The 20,803-nt window shown below is 57.6% G+C and overlaps 1 protein-coding gene across 1 annotated transcript in view; it reads left to right on the top strand.

Annotated features, from left to right (window-relative positions):
- Positions 1–3,285: 3,285 nt before the first annotated feature.
- The window catches only part of HDAC7 (histone deacetylase 7), a 36,648-nt gene continuing 19,130 nt past the window's right edge, over positions 3,286–20,803 (top strand). The window contains 2 exon segments of the mRNA XM_058042206.1: positions 3,286–3,340; positions 3,343–3,384. Of these exon segments, the coding sequence (XP_057898189.1) occupies positions 3,295–3,340; positions 3,343–3,384 (88 nt within the window). The 5' untranslated portion in view covers positions 3,286–3,294.

Here is a 20,803-nt window from a genome sequence, read left to right as displayed (position 1 = left end):
ATCTCTCATGGAAGGAAGATCTCCACCAGAAGGAGGATCTCCCATGACAGGAGGATCTCTCATGGAAGGAAGATCTCCCACAGAAGGAGGATCTCTCATGGAAGGAAGATCTCTTACAGAAGGAGGATCTCTCATGGAAGGAAGATCTCTTACAGAAGGAGAATCTCTCATGGAAGGAAGATCTCTCATGGAAGGAGGATCTCTCATGGAAGGAAGATCTCTCATGGAAGGAGGATCTCCCACAGAAGGAAGATCTCTCATGGAAGGAAGATCTCCACCAGAAGGAGGATCTCCCATGACGGGAGGATCTCTCATGGAAGGAAGATCTCTCATGGAAGGAAGATCTCCCATGACAGGAGGATCTCTCATGACAGGAGGATCTCTCATGGAAGGAAGATCTCCCATGACAGGAGGATCTCTCATGGAAGGAAGATCTCCCACAGAAGGAGGATCTCTCATGGAAGGAAGATCTCCCACAGAAGGAGAATCTCTCATGGAAGGAAGATCTCCCACAGAAGGAGGATCTCTCATGGAAGGAAGATCTCTTACAGAAGGAGGACCTCCCATGACAGGAGGATCTCTCACAGAGGGAGGGGAAAGCTGCTGATGCTGAGGCTGCTTTTTCGTCAGCTGCTGTTGCGTAAGGGGAGCCTTGGGCAGCACAGAAAATGTGGAGAACTTCCTCGCAACGCTGGAGACAAAGCCAGGATCGCTCTCTCAATTTCTTCCCTCCTTTATGCTTTCCTGGACTTCAAGGCTCATGTAAATTCCCCAGGTTTGCCCAGGGCTCGATGCACTGACAATAACTGTCATTTGTAGCCTGGGGGTGCAATACAAAATTCTGACAATTTGCAGTATGCATTGTTTGACTTCCCGGGTGTTTGTTCTGTTCATTACCCAACTCACAAATTATTACAATCAAAACTGAATTTTAGAGAGAAACCTAAGTTAAGTGAAGAGCCTTTAAACACAATCACTGTCTTCACTTTTGCTCTGGCAAAAGTCACAAATCAGTTGTAACTTGATTGAACCAAAAAAACTAATACTTGAGAATCAGATGTCCAAATAATAGAAGAATCTCCTCAAATTGTTGAGCTTGCTGCTGCAGTTCAGGCTTTTCAGCTCTTTCCACAACCTCTTAATTTAATCCCAGGTTCTGCTTATGTTGCTAATGTAGTTAAGAGATTAGAAAAGTCAATTTTAAAAGATGTTAGCAATGACACTTTATACTGCTGGCTTCCATGTCTTTATACAGCAATATAGAACTAATATTTTAGTTCTGTGTGCAATATAGAACTAATCCATATTTTGTTTCTCACGTCAGAGAGACAAAATGGCATTTCCATCTTCCAGGATGGGCACAGAGCACAGGGTCCCCATGCCAAGGGACAATCCCTGGCTTTGTCAGGGCCCCGTCACCTGCTGCCACGGGGACAGCAGTGCTGGGACAATGGAGCTGCACGTTCAGCAGGTCTGTGGCTTGTGGTGGTTATGCAGCCTTTGAGAGCTGGGTTTAACTGGAAGGCCTTATCTGGCTGTTTCTCTCGGGGTGAGGGATGAAATCAGAGGTGCCCTGTTCCCCCTCGTGCCCTGGCTGAGTTTTGGAGGGTGTTTTTAGAGCAGACTGTTTGGGGAATTCTGTTATTTCGTAGAATTGTGGGATGGTTTAGGATGGGAGGTGCCTTAAAGCTCATCCAGTGCCACCCCTGCCATGGGCAGGGACACCTTGGGCTGTCCCAGGGTGCTCCAAATCCCATCCAACCTGGCTTGGGCACTGCCAGGGATCCAGGGGCACCCACAGCTTCTCTGTGCCAGGGCCTGCCCACCCTCCCAGGGAGGAATTTCTTCCTAATTAGCGCTGTAGACTCTGTGCTGGTGACTTACTGCTCACCAAAAATCCCAAAAGCACATTTCTGGGATGTGAGTGAGCTGGCAGAGCACAGGGGCATCGCGAGGGATGGACACGCTGCGAACTGGCAGGGACTGGTTTCAGGTGCTGAGTTTGATCTCCACAAACTGCAGCTTGTGTGTTTGTTTTCCTGGTATCTAAGAGTGCAGAGATCTCCCAGAATTGCCATTTTAACTTCCCTGCATTAATCTTGATGCTGGTTGTTAACCAGGACCAGATCTTTCCACCCCACATCTGGTGGCTGGGTGCAATCCCAGCCTTTCCTTCCAGGGGTGAGCTGAGCCAGGAGCTTGAGGGGCTGCTTGAGCAGAGCTGGACTTTGGGCTTTGGGATTTGAGATTTGGGCTTTGGGATTTGGGGTTTGGGATTTGAGACTGGGGCTTTGGGCTTTGGGCTTTGGGCTTTGGGATTTGGGCTTTGGGATTTGGGATCTGGGCTTTGGGATCTGGGCTTTGGCATTTGGGATTTGGGCTTTGGGCTTTGGGATTTGGGCTTTGGCATTTGGGCTTTGGGATTTGGGATCTGGGCTTTGGGATCTGGGGTTTGGGATTTGGGATCTGGGCTTTGGGATTTGGGCTTTGGGGGTGCTCGGGGTGCCTCAGTCCTGTCAGCTCCCTTTGAGCTCCTTTGGCCACAGCAGCACCTCTGCAATTCCTGCTCCACAGAGGTGCCTGGGCAGGCTGAACCCGTGGCAGCAGCCTGGGCTCGGGGTGGTTTGTGCTGGGGTTTGGCCTCATCCCATTGCAGAGAAGCCGTGGCCACGCTGGGCTGCAGCTCTGCACTCCCCTCCGGGCTCAGCCCTGGGGATGCTCGGGGGGCTTCAGGGTTGGGGACGGCCCCAAAGGGGTCCCAGCGCTGCCCCTCGGGGCTGGGGGCTGTCACAGTGGTGGCTTCGCCCCAAGGGCGCTCCCATCAGCCCTACCTGCCGCGACCCGGCTCTGTCTCGGCGAGGTGAGAGTTGTTGTGCAGAGTTTCCTCTTTTATATCCTCTTATGTCACGCAGCCCCGGCGGCCGAGCCGCCCGAAATAGCTGCCAATCCCGGGAGGTTTCACTTCAAGCTCTCTATTCTTGGCTCGCCGGCGTTGCTCAGTCATGAGCTCAGGGAGCGCGGCGTGAGGAGCGGCCGGCGGTGCCATGCAGGGATCCTGCCCCTGTCCCGCGGTGGCTTTGAGGGCACAGCGTGGGCACAGCCCGGCTGGGCAGCTCTGAGGGACCCCGGCTGGCTGGGCATGCACTGAGGAGCCGCTCTGGGACGGGATGAGTCAGGTCTGAGAGGCTCCTCCGCCGCCCCGGCTGCGTCTGACCCAGCTCGGCACGGCCCGGACGCTCTCCCCGCTGCCGAGGATGGGCTGGGCGGCAGGGATGAAGCAGAAGTGAACGTGGGATGCGGAGCTGCGGCTTCCCGGCAGCGGAACTCGCTGGATGTTCTCAGGCTTGGAGATCTGCGCCGCGCTGGTGATGTTCAGCCCGTCCTGTGAGTGCCTCTCCCGTCCCTGGGTGTTTGTTCCTTCCCTGCACGGCAGTGAGCCCTGGTGGGGCCGGGGGAAAGTGTGAAGGGAACATCCTGAGGGATGCTCAGGGACGGAGAACAAGGCTGGGCTTGCTCCTGGGCCTGGGGTGGAGCTCTCCAGTGTCTGGTGGGCACCAGTGGGGCCAGCTCAGGGCCCTGGGGGTTGATGTCCCATCCCGGGTCATTCTGCAGCCTTGGAGCCACGGGAAGGGAGCCACAGCATCAGTCCCAGCTGCAGCAGCAGGCACAGGACAGGCTCCTCTGTCAGCTGCATTTTCTGGCTCCTCTGTCAGCTGCATTTTCTGGTTGTTTCAGAGCAAACTCACGAGTGTCCCGCCAGCTCTGCTCAGATCTGGTGAAGGCACTGCCTGGGGGGATGCAGGGGTGGTGCTTCCACAGGACTTTAGCTGGTTTTGAGGGTGCTCCTTGGGAGGAACCTCATTTTCCAGACTTCCTTTCAATTCCTTTAACACTTTCAAACTCTTCTGCGTTCGATGCGTTCCCACCCCGGCCCGGGTCATGCCCAGCTTGGGGCACAGCCAGCATCCTGCCCCTGGGGGATTCATGGCACGGAGAAAAAAGCCCTTTGAGGGTGGGAAAGGTGCCGTGGTGGCTTTGGCCGGGCTGGGAGGTGCTCGGGGCTCTGTACGTGGGGTTGCTGGGGAGGGAGTGTTGTGTTCCGAGCTCGCATCCTGCCTGCGCTGCGGGGAGCGGTCACGTGCGCCCCGGGCCTTTGTCCTGCGCCTCGCTGCTTTTTTTAACATTTATTTTTAGGTGCTCTCTGGCTTCCTCTTCCTCCTGCGCCGCGCTGCGCTCCCTCTTTCTAACTCCCTCTTCTAGGATTGCTTTTTTGAGCAGTCAGTTCCTCTTTAAAGCCATTTTTGCAGGCCTTTGTCTGCGCTTGGGAGCCGGCCCAGTTTGGCGTTAGCAGCTGCTGGCTCCTCTGGGTAAGCAAGAGCAAATAAAGGTTTGCACTGAATGAATCATTTCAGCCTTATCTGTCCTTCCCAGTCGGGACAGCTGTGCAGCTCCTGCTGCAGTGCCTGGAGGGCACGGAGGCTCCTCAGAAAGCTCCTCCTGCCACTGGCCAACCTCATGGGTTTGTGCTGCTGATCCCAGGGCTGCAATCCCTCCTGTCTCCGAGCTCCATCCCATGCTTGGTTGGGAAGCTCCACTCTGGAATGGCTCCTTTTCCAGGAGGACTTGCTCCACTTGGCTGTTTCAGCCTCGTGGATGTTTTGGGTGGTTTGGTTGCTGGATGAAAATGCAGAACTGTCGTGGCAGGATCCTCGTAGTGGTGGGATCCTTGTGATGGTAGGATCTTGGTTGTGGTGGGATCCATGTTGTGGTGGGATCTTCATTGTAGGATCTTGGTTGTGGTGGGATCTTGGTCGTGGTGGGATTCTCATGGTGGCAGGATCTTGGTTGTGGTGGGATCTTCATTGTGGAATCCTCATCGTGGTGGCATCCTGGTCGTGGTGAGATCTTGGTTGTGATGGGATCCTCATCATGGTGGGATCTTCATTGTGGGATCCTCATCCTGGTGGGATCCTGGTCGTGGTGAGACCCTGGTCGTGGTGGGATTCTGGTCGTGGTGGGATCCTGGTCGTGGTGAGATCCTGATTGTGGTGGGATCCTCATCCTGGTGGAATCCTCGTGGTGGATGAGCTTTGAAGGCAGACAGGGTGTGTGGGGATGAACTCCTGGCATCCCCCGGGCTGTGGGACACAGCGTGGCACTCAGTGCTGTGGCTTCGCTGGTTTCAGAGGCAGGATTTGCAGATAAGTGGCCATAGTTTAATAACAAGTAACAAATGTTTAATAACAAACGTGGGAGGAGGGAGGGGACAAAGGCAGATAAAGCCTTGGGCTCGTGCCTGGGAGCTTTGGATCTGACACCAGGGTGAGGAGCTCGTGTTGGAGCCTGGGCACGGAGGGTTCCTGAGGGTTCCTGGCAGCCAGCAGGGCCTGGATCTCCTGGATCCATCACCCCTGGCAGCCCAGAGTGCCCCGTGCCAGGCTGAGCAAACAGAGCCTGCACAGCCCCACCAGGCTGGGGTGGAACCTGCTTTTCTCCTATGGCAGAGCAGCTCTCTGCCTTTTACCACCAGTGTGCCCAGCCAGGGCTTGGCTCCTCTGCCCTTAACTCATTTTTTAGCCATTAGGTGGGCAAAAGTCCTGCTGGGTTTGTCCAGGCAGCGTTTGTGGAGCTGTGGGGTGGGCTGTGTTGTGGTGCCTCATCTCCTGTGGTAAACCCATCCCTGGCTGTTCAGGGATGCTGAATTCCCCCTTCCCCACCAGCTGCAGGCTCCACAAAGCAAGCAGGAATAATTCACCTGGATTAAACACCAATTTTCCCTCTCCTTCCGAGGCTCTGCCGCCGTAAACAGCCGCGGGCTGGGGTAGGTGAGCAGAGGCAGCGCGGCCCTGCCAAGGCCTCGTGTCCACAAATGACTAAATCCTGCCTGAAAAGTCAAAGTATGAAAACATTATTTTTTGGGTTTGGCTGAGCCTCGCGGATGGCTGGGATCGAGCCACCTTGGCTGCCTCTGGACGCTGCCTGCGGCTCTGCCCACCTTGCAGCCAGAGAGGAGGGTGGAGGAAGGCTGGGGAGGGCATGGGGGGCCTGGCAGGGATTTGGGGGTGCCAATGGTCACCTGAGGGCTGGCCCTGAGGTGGGTCTGTCACCCTGGGCTTGGAGCACGAGCAGGGCTGGACCTGCCTCTCTGCATCCCTGCTCCCAAATTGCTTCTGCTTCCTGTGCTCCCATCTCAGGCTGCCCAGGCTGGGGAATTTCCTGCTGCTGGGATGGATGATGCTGGTGTGGGGCTTTGGATAACATTTCTGGGGGGCTTTGGATGATGCTGCTGTGGGGCTTTGGTAACACTGATGTGGGGCTTTGGATGACACTGATGGGGGGCTTTGTCTCCCATCAATGGATGACACTGATGGGGGGCTTTGTCTCCCATCGAAGTCTCCTGGGGAAAGCCGAGCTCATTCCCAGCTCCTTGGGCTCCCACAGCTCTCACCCACTGGCAGGGGCAGTGCCTGGCTGGATCCCTGGTGGTTTGTGGGTTTGGGATCCCTGGTTTGGGATCCCTGCACCGCTCCCAGGTGCCCGGGGCCGCCGGCACAGGGCTGGCAGCTGCCAGGCCCGGCGGTGAGACGCTGGTATGTGAGATGTAAACTCAATCCCAAAGTTTAGATTACAGCCCTGTGAAAAACATCAGCTCCCCTAAATGGAGCCCAGATGGTGGCGGAAGCCTCGAAGCCGCCGAGGGCCAGGAATTGCAGGAACCGTGTGAGCAAAGGGCCTGGGGCCGTGGGGGAGGAGAGGGAGGGAGGTGAGGTTGTGACATGAAGGGTGAGATCCTAAACCTGGCTGGTTCCTCAGAGCTGGGGTTACAGCATCGAGGGTCAGCTCCTAAACCAGGCTGGCTCCTCAGAGATGTGGTTATGGCATGGAGGGTGAGCTCCTAAACCAGGCTGGCTCCTCAGAGCTGGGGTTACAGCATCGAGGGTCAGCTCCTAAACCAGGCTGGCTCCTCAGAGATGGGGTTATGGCATGGAGGGTGAGCTCCTAAACCAGGCTGGTTCCTCAGAGATGTGGTTATGGCATGGAGGGTCAGCTCTTAAACCAGGCTGGCTCCTCAGAGATGTGGTTATGGCATGGAGGGTCAGCTCCTAAACCAGGCTGGTTCCTCAGAGCTGGGGTTACAGCATCGAGGGTCAGCTCCTAAACCAGGCTGGTTCCTTGGAGATGGAGTTATGGCATGGTCAGCTCTTAAACCAGGCTGGCTCCTCAGAGATGGAGTTATGGCATGGAGGATCAGATGCTAAACCAGGCTGGCTCCTCAGAGCTGGGGTTGTGTAGGGACACAGGGCCCTTGCAGGGACATGGAGCACCTTAGGGACACCGAACTCCTGTAGGGACACAGCTCCTGTAGGGACACAGGGCAACTGGGACACCTCCAAAATCCCTGCAGGACTGAATTTCTGCTGAGTCTGTGCTTTTGGGTGGTGCCAAAAAGCACCAGGTGGGAGTGAGGAAATGGGACATCGGGTTGGAGTGAGGAGCGGTGACTTTGATGTTCTTAGTGCAGTGTCAGCGCTGCACTCCCCACTTGAGAAAGACTGAAAAAGCTGCAGGAAGGGGGCCCTGCCTGGCAGGGAGAGGCGATGGTGGAGCCCAGGCTGGTTGAAGGCAGAGCACACTCAATGCCTGGGCTCCTCTGGCAGAGCAGGAGCTGCTGCAGGCAGGGCTGAGCTGTGCTTTGTGCGCTGGCCTCGTCCCTCCTGCGTGAACCATCCCGGTGACGCCACATCTGATCAGGGCTCGTGTCAAATCACAGCTCAGGAGTCCCTGGAGCAGCATCTGCAGCTGCCTCTGGCCCTGGCCAGGGCTCCACGAGTCTCGGTTGCTGCTCCTGCGGGTTCCTTGGCCGCCTCCCTGTTTGTGCTGCGAGCTGTGGATCTCTATCAGCGCCGATGACGAAGCCCTGAGAGCGAGCAGGGAACTGGGAGGGTTTGGATTGTTTTTGCCTTGGTGGGACCTTGCTGTCAGAGCTGCATTCTCGGGGTGTCAGCCTGCTTTAGTCACAGCACCGTGCCTGGGTGGAGGTTCTGTCCCAGCTGGGGCTGGGCTGGGTCGGCAGTGGGGACTGGGATGAGGAATTGGGTGCTGGCATTGGGGGACATCAGCTCCAGCCAGCCCAGCCCCTCACAGACGTGTCTGGGACGCGGTGCCAGGAGAGCCCAGAGGGTGCAGGGCGTGCCTGGGAGGGGCGCAGGGTGTAGGACGGGGCGCTGGCACATCTGGAGGTGGGACAGAGAAACTTGCAGAAGGATTTGTGGGCTCAGCCCCGTTGGAGCTGGGGCGTGTGCTGGATCTGCACGGATCCCCGCGTCCTCCCCGCTCCTCCTGGGTCTCCTGGCGTGCAGAGATCCTTGCAGAGCCTCCCCACATTCCCTCTGTCCACGTGGCTTCTGTGGTCATCCCCTCGCAGCAGCTCTTGCACATTCCTGACCCTGGGAATGAGGGATGAGGCTTGGCCGGAGCGCTCCCACTGTCCAGCCAGCCTGACCCCACAGCCCAGCTCAGGGCAGATGTTCCCATCCCCATGCTGGGATCTTTTTGGATCCCATGGATCTCCCAGTCATGGGGACACCCCAAAGAAAGATCTGTGGGATGAGCAAAGCTCCCAAAGTGGCATCTCACCACAAAACCCGGTGTTTTTTGTTTTGTCAGATGACCCAAATTAACGGCAGGAACACTCTGACTTAGGTTGACTTCATGGCAGGGAGGAGGAATCCCACCCCAAAGGTCTGGCTGGGAGTTGTGGCTTTCGTGCAGGACAAAAAGAGCTCCGTGAGGCAAAGGCCGAGCAGGGAATTGGGTTTGGGGCTGGGTCGGTGGATTTGAGCCTGGATGGGGCAGGGGGGGCTCCAGGGAGGGAGGGTTTGTGCAGCCTGTGCTGCTGCTGGCTCGGGCTCCAGCTCTGGCAGGGCTGGGCTGAGAGGAGCAGCCAAACAGCTGGAGAGAGAGGAGGTGCGGCTCCGGGAGCCAGGCTGTGGGAGCTGATTGCTCTGGGAACGTTCAAATGGGATTTATCTGGCTGCAATCGTGGCCTCCATGGGGGCCTGCGAGGCAGGGGCTGCGCTCCTCGCTCCAGAGCCCTCCAAGGCAGGAATTCACCCGGGCAGGAATTCACCTGGGCACTGCAGGGGCTGCACTCCTCTCTCCAGACCCCTCCAAGGCAGGAATTCACCCGGGCAGGGATTCACTGTCCGTGTCTGCAGCAGCCACAGGGTCTGAAGGAGCAGCCACAGCCCCTCCAGAGCCCATCCCTCCCTCTGGATCCCCCTCTTTGGTGTCACCACCCAAAATCCCCAAAACCCACCAGGGCTGGGAGACGGATGGTGATGGAGGAAGGTTCCCATTCCTGTGCTTCCATATTTTCCACCCCATCACTCAGCCCTTTCTCTGCCCATCCCTGTTTGCTGCCAAGCTCTGCAGCCATTCCAGCCCACAGAGCCGAGCTTGGGCTCCCCATTTCCCCTCCAGCAGCCCCTTCCACATCCCACAGAGGATTTTTTTTGTTGGGTTGCAGGAGCCCTGGCAGTGGGATGGCAAAGCAGAGCTCCCTGCCAGGCTCTCAGGGTGGATAGACCAGCTTTTCTCCTTCCCTTATCACCCTGAGCTTCGGTGCCCAGCTGCCCACCACGAGAGGGCTTTCCAGTCCTTGGCAGCAAGGGGAGAATCATGGAATTGTTAAGGTGGGAAAAGACCTCCAAAATCACCAGGTTCAGCCTCTGAAGGGTTGGAATGGGAGCAGCAGAGCAAGGGCTGACTGATGCTGAAGGGGAAAGGTTTTGCTGTGGAGAGGTGGCAAATATGGAAGCACAGGATTGGTTTCCATGCAATGATCCCTCCTCCACCCTCATCCATCTCCCAGCCCTGGGGACTTTTCAGGATCTTGGGGGAAGAGTTTGGGTCTGGTTTTGCAGAGAGGAGCCCTGGGATGCTCAAAACCAGCGAGGTTTTAAAAGATTTACAGAGCAAACTGAAATTGTTCTCCTTGCCTCCCGTTCCGTGGTGTGCCTTAAATCTTCTTGAGAAGGTTTTTAATTGGAGCATGCCACACTAAAAGAATAATCCCAGGTGTGAGAGGAGTCTGTCCCAGTTTAGCTGGAAATATTCAGCAAACTGGTGAAGTTATGCCAAATTCTCAAGGGGCATTTGGAAAATGCTCCCAGGGATGCCCAGGGTGGGATTTTTGGGCTGTCTGTGCAGGGCCAGGGCCTGGACTGGATGATCCTTGTGGGTCCCTTCGCACTCAGAATATTCTATGATTCTGTGATTCTATGAAAACATTTGTTCCTGAAATTGGAGTCATTCCTGGGATTGCAACACCCAGGCTGTGTTTCCAATTAATCTGCTGAAGTCGTCATGTATTTCCAAGTGCATTGGCTCAGCAGAGAGAAATCTGGCGCTGGCTGGGGGCTGAAATGCCAGCTGGGATGTGCACGGAACGGGATGAGGGATGAGGGAATGGCCCAGGGCACCTGGCTGGGATCACGAGGGGCTCTGCTGGAGGGGGGGCGAGGGCAGAGCCGGCCCCTCCAGGGGATGGAGCTGCCTGGAATTGTTGTGGAGGCACTGCCGGGTTTTTCCTGACCACTTCTGGTTCTGGGTGTGGGTTCTTTTGTGGGGAGGAGGGGAGGGAGTGCAGTGAGCTCTGCTCTGAGCATTCCCTGCCCCACATCCTTGGGGGGAGGCTCGGTGGGGATGGGGGGAGATTTTGGTCTGGTGAACCCCAGCTCCCCCCAGGCCTGCAGGTTTGGTTTGGCTTGGTTTGGTTTGGTTTGGGAGCCATCCCTGGGGTGCTGTGGGGCACTTTTGGGGTTTGGAGCTGGCTCGGTTTGGGTTCCCCCTCCCTTGCAGCAGCTGGATGTGACCCTGCCGCATTCCTGTCCTCTCCCCGGGGATTTGCTGAGGAACGAGGTTGGATCTGGAGCCGGGTCCCAGCTGGGTGGGAGCGGCCCCAGCGCTCAGCGCAAACACGGAAAGGAAAGGAAAAAGGCCGGGATTGCGTAGAAATCTTCCTTTCCAAAAAACCGAGGTTCAGCATGAGGGCCCCCTCCCTCTGGAGCCAGCAGGGAAAGGGATGGGAACGGGGAAAAGAGATGGGAGCAGGGAAAGGGAGCAGGGAAAGGGGATGGGAGCAGGGAAAGGGAGCAGAGAAAAGGGATTGGGGCAGGGAAAGTGATGGGAGAAGGGAAAAGGGACGGGAGTAGGAAAAGGGAACAAGGAAAGGGGATAGTAGTAGGGAAAAGGGATGGGGGAACAGGGAATAGAGATGGGAGAAGGGAAAGGGAGCAGAAAAAGGGGATTGGGGCAGGGAAAAGTGATGGGAGCAGGGAAGCGAGCGGGGAAAGGGGATGGGAGTAGAGAAAAGGGAAAAGAGATGGGAGAAGGGAAAGGGAGCAAGGAAAGGGATCAGAACAGGGAAAGGGGATGGGAACAGGGAAAAGAGATGGGAGAAGGGAAAGGGATGGGAGAAGGGAAGGCGTCGGTACTAGGAAAGGGTGAAGGGAGCAAAGGAGGGGTCAGGGAGGCTCAGGGTGTCTCCTGCTCTGGGGTCAGGGCTGGCTCTTCCCTTTCTGGGGAACTCTGCGAGCTGCCTTTGGGACGGGGCTGTGCCAGCTGCTGGGAGCTTTGGGAAGCAGGGCAGGGATGGGATTTTCCTGCAAGCCTGAGCACCCTCCTCGAGCCCGAAATCCCGAATCAAACCCGGGAGAGCAGGGGGAAGGCGAGTTTTCCATGGATCTTTAACGCTGCACTGAGCCAACATCACGAATTTCGGGATTCTGTTCAAACTTCCCAAGTTCCCCATCCCGAAATAGAGCTCTCCCCGTGCCTGGGCTCGGAGAGGTCCCTGCTGTGTCGTTTTCCAGCAGGGAGGATGTGATCTTTCTATATTTGCTTGCAGGACAATAATACTGATGGTTTCTATTTTTAACCCGTCAGCAGGGCAGAAATGCACTTGGGAATGCTCGGGGAGCGGAGCAGCTCAGAGAGGGCCTGGCCCCACTTTTGGGCCACTAAAGAGGGGCCAGGCTGTGCAGGGATGGTCCCCCTGCCCTGGGGGCTCTGGGGGTGGTGGCAGGAGCAGGGACAAGTGGCACCATCCATCCTCTCATTTCCCTCCCTCTGCAGGTGTGGCTCTGTGCTGCTCATCCAGCTATTGCCACTCCTGAAATCCCAGCCTTAAACCACCTCAGACCTTGAAAACATGTCTGGTTTTGGGGGGTGTTTTAAAAGAAAAACACCTTCTGTCACCACCTTGATCGTGCAGAAGGGCTGCAAGTGATAACTTGCTCTCCCAGAGCCCTCAGAAATGGGAGGCGAATACCAAAACCGGCACCGACTTGAGTGGCAGCCCCAAATTTGGGGGCTGACTGGTGGCTCGGAGCCGTTCTGCTGCTGCCACCCTGCCCTGCTCGGCTGCCGTCAGCGGCGTCCTCGGCAGGCCGGGCGTGCGTGGGTCCTCGCGGGCTGTTCCAGCTGCTGACGTGAGCCGGAGCAGCTGAACTCGTGCACCTCCCATCTGGAGGAGAAAATTGGGATTTAGGGCGGAACCCGCTCCCCGGGGGCTTCGTTTCACCCTCAGGGCTTGGCCTGGAGAAAGCATCCTCTGCCATTTGGGTCTTCTGGGTTTTTCCCTGCAGTGGAGAACCCTGCCAGGCTTTTGGGGTGGGCTGTGTGCTGCTGTGAAGTCGCTGAGGCTGAGCAGTGACCACAGCGGATTTCACTCTGAAATCCCAAATCCCCGCCTTGTGCAGGGTCCTGGGTGAAGGTGCAGGGGCAGTTTGGGTTTGGGGGTTCTGGGTTCCTTTGGGGGGCTCCTTTGGGGGTCCTGGCTCTGCTCTGGGGCGCTGCAGCTGCCCAGGTTGGGTGAAGGTGCATGGGGCAGTTTGAGTTCGGGGGTTCTGGGTTCCTTCGGGGGGTTCCTTTGGGGGTCCTGGCTCTGCTCTGGGGCGCTGCAGCTGCCCTGGCCGGACAATGGGCGGAAGAAGCCGGGCCCCGCGCGGCTCCCGCGGCCGCTCCCGGGCTATTTCCATCGCATTGTCCCCAGCGCAGGAAGGATGTCTCCAGCCTGCTTCCTCTGTGCCTCAAAGGGATGTGGGGCGGGCAGGGAGAGCAGGGGATTTGTTGTGCAAGAGGCTCAATTGCTGCTCCTGGAAGCTCCTCCGGCTGAGCAGGGAGGGGAAGGTCTCATCTTGCTCTGTGCTGGAGAATTACAGCCATGAAATGGGGTTCTGGATTTTGGGGGTGTTTTCAGTGTGGAAAGGGCTCAGATGGTGACAAGAATGCTGCAGAGCCCCTCCTGGGTTTTTGCACAGTGGTGGGGCAGAGTTGAGGCTCCTCGCTGCAGCTCCAGCGTGCCAGGAAGTGAAAGTAGAATTAATTAGGACGGGAAATGATCTTAATTTGTTCTGGCTAAATCCCTTTAGCAGCAGTAAACCCCAAATACCTGAAGCAAAGCTCTCTGTTGGGGCATGGCCCTGCCTCAGAGGTGGCTGTGACAGATCTCTGGGGTTTGTCTGGGTGGCAGAGCCTTTCCTGGGGCTGTTGGTGCTCATGCAGGAGCCAGGCTGGGAGATGCCCATCTCTGCCTGGCCTGGATACCCTGGGACAGCCCCAGGAGTCCAAACCCAGCTCTCCCACGTGCTGGCAGCCAGTCCGCCCTGGGACAGCTCCAGCTGATTTTTCCATGGGGGAGCAGAAAGCTTTAAGGATCCCTTTTGGCTTTTTCCCTTGTCCCAGAGTGGATGGGATGGAGCGGGGCAGTTTTACCTTCCCCAAGCAGCATCTTGGTCCCTGGGACTCCCTCCCTACCCCACCCCAGAGCTTTGTGACAAAGCCCAGGGTCAGGACCAGCCCCTGTGACCTGCCAGGAACACCAGGAGCTCGCGGATTTCACTGCTGACAGGAGGTGTCCAGCCCTGCCAGGGGGATGGAGCAACGCCTCGGCAGCATTGAGGGAAAATCTCGGATGGGCTGCGGCCTCGTGGGGGACCCTGGGCTTAGGGTGATGTTCTGGGCCTTGGGGTGATGTTTTAGGGCTGGGGTGATGTTTTAGGGCTGGGGTGATGTTCTGTGTGGTTTAAACCTCCTCAGTGTGTGTGTCCTGCCCCTTTTGGGGTGCCCAGAGGAGGAGGGATGGTGCTGAAGGAGGAGGGGATTGGACACTCTGTGCTCTCCCTTCTCCCAGGTTTGGGGCTCTGGAGGAGCAGCAGTTCCATAACCAGCTTCCAAGTGATGCTGGAGGAGCTGCTGCAATCAAATCCCACTTCAGGTTGCCGTGGACGCTTTTCCTTGTGGTTTTAAAACCCCAGAGAGCGTGCAGGGGCAGCTTCCTTGGAGTTTATCCCATTCCATGTTCCTGTTTGCAAAGGGGAGAGGGTCTGGTGCTCCCCTCCAGGCCAGGGGGGCTGGAATGGGCACCCCTGGGAGCAGGAGGAGGGCAGGAATTGGGGCTGGGTGCTGATATTCACCGTGGCTTCCCCCAAGAGACCTCAGCATTTCCACCTGCTGCTGCTGCTGCTGCTGCCCGCCGCTGGCACCTGCCCGAGCCCACGCAAAACCTCCCTGTTTATTTTGTCTAAAAGCAAAATATCCCCCAGAGGGGCGTGGGGGAGGGGATGCCCGCCGTGCCTTAATTGCACTTAATGAGCCTGATGAGGCCGGCTGCCAGCCAGGGCTCTGCCAAGGCTCGGTCTGGATCTGCCCGTGAGAACTGCAGGGAGTGGTGGCGGCCGCGCCCGGGACCGCCCGCACAGGGCACCCGAGAGCTCCCGGGACTGGGGCTGCTCCTCCCATGGTCCTGGTGCCCACGGGGACCCCGAGGGGCTGCAGGGACACGATGCCATCCGTGGGTGAGTGTGCCAGGCAGGTGGAGGGGCTGGAACGGCCAGGTTGGTGTGAGGGGCACCTGGAGCATCTCCTGCCCGGAGCAGGGTCTGTGGGCTGGGTCCAGGTGTGTGCTCGCTTGTTTGGGTGCCAGGTGGGCTTTGAAGGCCTGGATGTGTTTGGGGTTCTGCTGGGCTGACACCAGCTCTGATCTCGAGAGGTTTGAAGGCTCAGTTCCCCCCATGAGCGCTGATTCCTCACGTCCGAGTCATTGCTGGGCTCTGGGAGTTTCTCTGCTGGTTCTTTTTGCTTTTCCCCCATTTCTGGACAGCTCAGCAGCAGCAGCAGCTCCTCTTTCTGGGTTAAAGCCCCAGGGCAGTGTTGCTCCATGAGTGTGGAGCACTCACACACCCACCTGCACCCTCAGTCCTGCCGGCCTCCTCCGAGGCTTCTCTTTGGGGCTCCAGGTGCTCCTGGCGTTTCGTCCCACCAGAAATCCTTCCTGTAGCTTCTCCATCCCGGATGGAACTCCCAGCATCTCCCCACAGCTGCCTGCAAGCCCCAGCACCGAGCCAGGTTTGTCTCAGGGTGCCTGTCCCTGCTGTCCCTGCTGTCCCCAGGGTGTGTCCCCTCAGATCCAGGTGGGTTTCACCCTCCACCTGCACCTTTCCCAGCCTCGCTGATGCCAACCCTGAGCTTTCCTTCCCGAGCAGCCAAGGAAGGGAGGCAGCGCCCGCCGGGCCCGTGGGGAAGGGCACCCCAAGAGTGTTTGTGCAGGAAATTGAAAACGCTGTGGCTTCCTCCCTGCGACAGAAATAACTCAGGCCCGGCCCCAGGTCTGCCCTGGGGAGCTCCTCGGTGGCTCCTCAGACGCCCGAGGGTCAGCACGGGGCAGGTTTGGAGCCCAAGGATTGCTCAGGGAATTGAGTTTGTGCCTCTTTCCCTTTGTGCCCGTGCTTCTCCCAGCTCCTCCTGCCTCTCCTGAGCCTCGGGTTTTCTTCTTAAATTTCCTTTTGTGCCCTCCAACCCAGCCCTGGACTTGGTCCAGCGTTTGCCAAAGGGATTTCCTTGCTGCGGCTCTAATTAACGGGCAGGTCGCCTTGAGTAGCCGCTTGCCGGGAGTGGGGATTGAGTGATTCCAGCTTTATTTTTTTGTCTCGGCGCTTCCAGATCAAGCACGGGGCCGCGCTGAGCCTTCCCCGGGAGGCTGTGACTCAAGCCGGGCTCTTGCAGCAGCAATTAAAGGGATGGATGGGTGCCGTGGGCAGCCCCGGGCTCAGCCGGTGCCCGAGCAGCTCCCGGTGGGTGCCCCGGGCAGGGAGGAGCCGCCGAGCCCTCCTCGCAAACCGGTCGGGAGCGCTTGGGTAAGCGAGGAGAGAGAGGTGCTGCAATCGTTTGATCTCTGCTCCGCTTGCCTTGGCAACCTCCCGGGCTGATGTCACCTTGCCCGGGTCCCCGGAGTGCTGGGGCTGCGTCCCGGGCATCGTCCTGCCCAGGGAACAGGGACCAGGAGAGCAGGGAGCTCATCCTGCCAGGAGAACAGGGAACAGGGAGCTCATCCTGCTGGGAGAGCAGGGAGCTCATCCTGCTGGGAGAACAGGGAACAGGGAGCTCATCCTGCTGGGAGAACAGGGACCAGGAGAGCAGGGAGCTCATCCTGCTAGGAGAGCAGAGCAGGGAGCTCATCCTGCCGGGAGAATAGGGAACAGGGAGCTCATCCTGCTGGGAGAACAGGGACCGGGAGAGCAGGGAGCTCATCCTGCCCAGAGAATAGGGAACAGGGGGCTCATCCTGCCAGGAGAACAGGGACCGGGAGAGCAGGGAGCTCATCCTGCTGGCAGAACAGGGAGCTCATCCTGCCCAGAGAGCAGGGAGCTCATCCTGACGGGAGGATGGAGAGCTCATTCCACTGAGCGGGCAGGAGGTGATGCCAAGCTCTGGGCAGTGCCGGTGCCCCTTGCCGGGAGCCTGGAGAGGAAGATGAGGCTGATGGAGGGCACTGGGGTGTTCCAGAGCCGGGGTTTGCCAGCCTGGAGCTGCTGCCTGTATCCCAATCCATCCATACCTGCACTCCGAGCAGTGCTGGAGCTATTGTCACCTCAAGGAGAGGAGCTGGGTGGCGTGGAGGAGCAGCAGCTCCCCATGGGGTGTTTGCTGCAGGGAAAGGCATCAGGAGGGGCAGATTTGCCTCCCCTCCAGGCCAGGGCGATGTCTGGGGCTCCCCAGAGGAGACTGGGGCTCCCCAGAGCCAGGAGGAGCCAGCACATCCCAGCCGGGCTGGGTCAGGGATCTGGCAGGGCAGGATGTGCTCTGGGGGATGTTTCTCTTCTGGAAAAGGAGGATTTTCCCCAAATCTGTTTGGTTTCTGTGATTTGAGGTCGCCTTGTCTCCCTTCACAGAGCGCCGTGGCCGCGGCGCTCCCGGTGCTCCTCAGGAAGCCGCGGTGGCTGCGAGGTTTCCTGGGGACGCCTCTCCCTCCTCTCCCTCCTCCGCTCTCCGGGATGGGCTGGGTGACCCGTGGGGGTGGCAGGGGGCAGGAAATGACTGCCAGAGGTTTCCAGCTGTGCCAGGGCTGCGGTGGGGATGGAGCCGCTCGCCGGCCCTGCTCTGCCCCGGCCCGGCTGCGGCTGCAGGAGATGAGTGAGCCCTTTGATCCCCCTGCTCCCTGGGGCTGCCCACGCTCAAACCGCATTTTGTGGGACCCGTGAGGCAGCTCCATCCTGCCTGTGCCCAGAATTTCCTGTGGTTTAGTACCTGGATATCCCTGAGGTCTCAAATTTTGGCCCAAAATCTTTTGTTGGGGGGTTTTTACCTCAGCACATTTAGGGTTGGGTGCTCTGAAGGCTTCCAAAGCTCATCCCTACCATCCAGGGAGCTCCTGCAAATCTCTCCAGCTCCTCTGGGAGCAGGAAGGAACAGGAGAGAGGTTGTTTGGTGGTTTTGGCAGTGCCTGGGGTGAAGTTTGTGTCCACTGTTCAGGTTTAGGGTAACTCTGGATGTGGGGTTACCTTGGGATCCTCTGCACCACCCTCGCCCTGGAGGCAAAACCCTTCCAGGGCCTGAAGGATTTGAGAGCATGTGGGAAACCTGCCTTGGAACCCAGGCCTGGCTCCCCTCCAGGAGTGTCTGATTTAGCCCTGAAGGGTTCCCCGTGCCTGGCCCAGGAATCCTGCCCTGGATGCTGCAGGAGCAGCGTGGTCCCCTCGGATGGGATGGGAACAGCAGAACCGGGATTTGGGCTGGAGCACGGAGTGTTGAAACCAGCAGCACATCCAGGCCCAAAGGTGTTTCCTCCCTGTCCCAGGACTCTGGACCAGCCCTGAGGTTTTTGGGTTCTGGAGCCATGAGTTTCAGAAGGAAATGTGCACATTGGTGGGGAGAAAGTTCCAGTTCTTTGGAGGGCTATTAAATGTCTGACTCAAAGGTCACGAGCTGCAAATAACCAGGGAGAGCAATCAGAGGAAGCATCTCGCCCTGATCTGCCTCCCCAGGCCTGATGTGCAGCTCGTTTCTAGGCTCCAGCAGGGAAAATTCCCATTTTTGTGCTAAATAACTGCTCTGCTCACAGGTGCACGGCGTGGTTGGGTGTGTGGCTGGATCCTGGTTCGTGCCTTTGGTTGTGGGAAAGGTTTTGTGCTGCTCTGGTGACTTTGCCAAACTTTAATCATCGTCTGTCTCAAATTTTTTTTATAATTTTTTTTTTTTCTGGAAACTTTCTGCAGAAAAGGAAGTTTGCAAGAATCAGAGCAGAAAAATTTGGGTTTACCCTGGTGGAAAAACTCTCCATGGGGCTTTTCTTGGAGCAGCATCAGCCCCGGTCTCGTTGTGGAGCAGGAATTTGCTGTCTGGTGGGGAGGGGAGGGATCCACCCACATCTGGCTGAGGCGTAAAGCCCCTGAAACTCCCACTCCAGAAAGAGTTATCACAACTTGGCACCCGGCTGCTCCAAACATTACATCTTCCCCGAGCATCATCTGCTCCCTTATGGCTCCGGCGGGACGTGGCCGGAGCTCTCTGCGTGCGGGGACAGCTGAGGGGGTGCAGGGCTTTTCCTGGGGCTCCCACCCCTGGAGCTGCTTTCCCTGGAGTTCCCACCCTCATATCTCTCATCCTTGGAGCTGCTTTTCCTGGAGCCCCCATCCCTGGGGCTCCCATCCCTGGGACTCCCACCCCTGGAGCTCCCACCCCCGGATCTCTGTGCTAAGGAGAGGAAAATGCCCCAAACGCTGGGATTTTGTGGGATCCTGCAAGGAAACCCCTCGGGGACACACGAGATGGAGGTAGGGGACAAAGGGATGCGTGGGCATTGTGAGGATGTGGCACTGTCCCCTCAGAAGTGGGGCTGGGTGGGTTTGGTGATTTTCTCTCTTTCTGGGGAGCAGGGTTTGGTCTCTAATCAAAGCCAGCACCCCAGGGCCCAGCAGGGTTAAATGAGGCACCCCAGCTCCAGGATTTCCTATTTCTGGAGTTCTCCCTTTGTGATCATCGTGTTCTTTCAACACGCTCCTTTTGGTGTGGTTTCTTGTTTAAGTGTTTTTAATTTGAGCTCCCTCCCTCCAGCTCATTCCTGCTCCTCTGTGCAGGGCTCTGGAGAAGACCTTTTCCCTTTTATTAGAGAGGAATGTTTTTAATCACCCGCATTCTTCAACCCGCCTGAACTCTGAACCTTTCACAGCAGATCAGCATAAGATGGGAAAGGCTTTTATAAAAGAAGATGGTTTATTGAAAAAAAAACAAAAACAAAAACAAACAAACCCAGCCTGGATTTAACTGCTGCTCCACCTCAGAGCGAGCTGTGGGCAGGCAGGGGTGAGGGCAGGGAGAGACTGGGATGAGGGCAGGGATAAATAGGGATACAGGTGAGGATAAATAGGGATACAGATGAGGATAAACAGGGGTACAGGTGAGGATAAATAGGGATACAGATGAGGATAAACAGGGATACAGGTGAGGATGAAGGCAGGGAGAGACTGGATGAGGGAAGGGATAAATAGGGATGAGGGCAGGGATAGACTGGGATGCAGGCAGGAATAAACAGGGATAGAGGTGGGGATAAACAGGAATACAGGTGGGGATACATGCAGGGATAAATAGGGATACATGAAGGGATAAACAGGGATGAGGGCAAGGATAGACTGGGATGTAGGCAGGGATAAATAGGAATACAGGCAGGGATGCCCAGAACAGCAGAGCTGGGATGCCACTGCTTTGCTCCTCACTAACCTTCCTGCCCTGCTTTGTTTGCCTCTTTGCTCTATTTCCCCCTTATGCAAGCCCAGCTCTGCTGAGGGCTGATTTGCCTCTTTAAAAACAATCAGGAAATGCCAAAGCAAAGATTTCTGTGCTGGATTTTTTTTGTCTTTTCCGGGATGGCTGGCTGGGAGCAGCGTGGTGGTGTCCCCAGTGTCGCCAGCCCTGCACTGCCACCCCCAGCCTGGGGAACTCGCTGTCACCAAATTTTCCTTGTCCCAGAGCTCCTCAGGAGTCTGGGGGGTGCTGCAGGGCAAAGTGGGGCTCCCCAGCCTCCCTCTGTGTCTGTCTGAGCCCGTGGCCCCTCGGCTGCGTTCCCTGCTCCGTGCTGAGCCGGCAGCCTGGAAAATGCTGGTAAGGAGTGCTGCTAACGGGGCTGGAGCACAGAGCCCTCATTCATGGCCGGGCACTGCAGGGAGGCTCCGTGGCACAGCCTCCCCTTCCCATGGAGGATCCACGGGCTGGATCTGCAGCTGCTGGCCCAGGGGTGGTTTGTGTGATGGGCTCTTGGCCCTGCAGATTTGCAGTACCAAACTGTGCACCCCAGTCCCAAACTGTGCATCCCGGTCCCAGCCATGTGTCCTGGTGGCTCTGGTTGTTTGCTGTAACTGCTGGCCCCGGGCCTGGCAGCAAACCCCAAATGAGCTCAAATTGCATGGGGAGGTCACAAACAGCTCCTGGGGCAGGAGGGGCTGTGCCAGGGGCGTCCAGAGCTGAG

Source organism: Melospiza georgiana, chromosome 29, assembly GCF_028018845.1.
Source record: "Melospiza georgiana isolate bMelGeo1 chromosome 29, bMelGeo1.pri, whole genome shotgun sequence".
Lineage (NCBI taxonomy): Eukaryota > Metazoa > Chordata > Aves > Passeriformes > Passerellidae > Melospiza > Melospiza georgiana.
The sequence above is the reverse complement of the archived record's forward strand: the minus strand, read 5'-3'. Positions and strand labels throughout refer to the sequence as shown.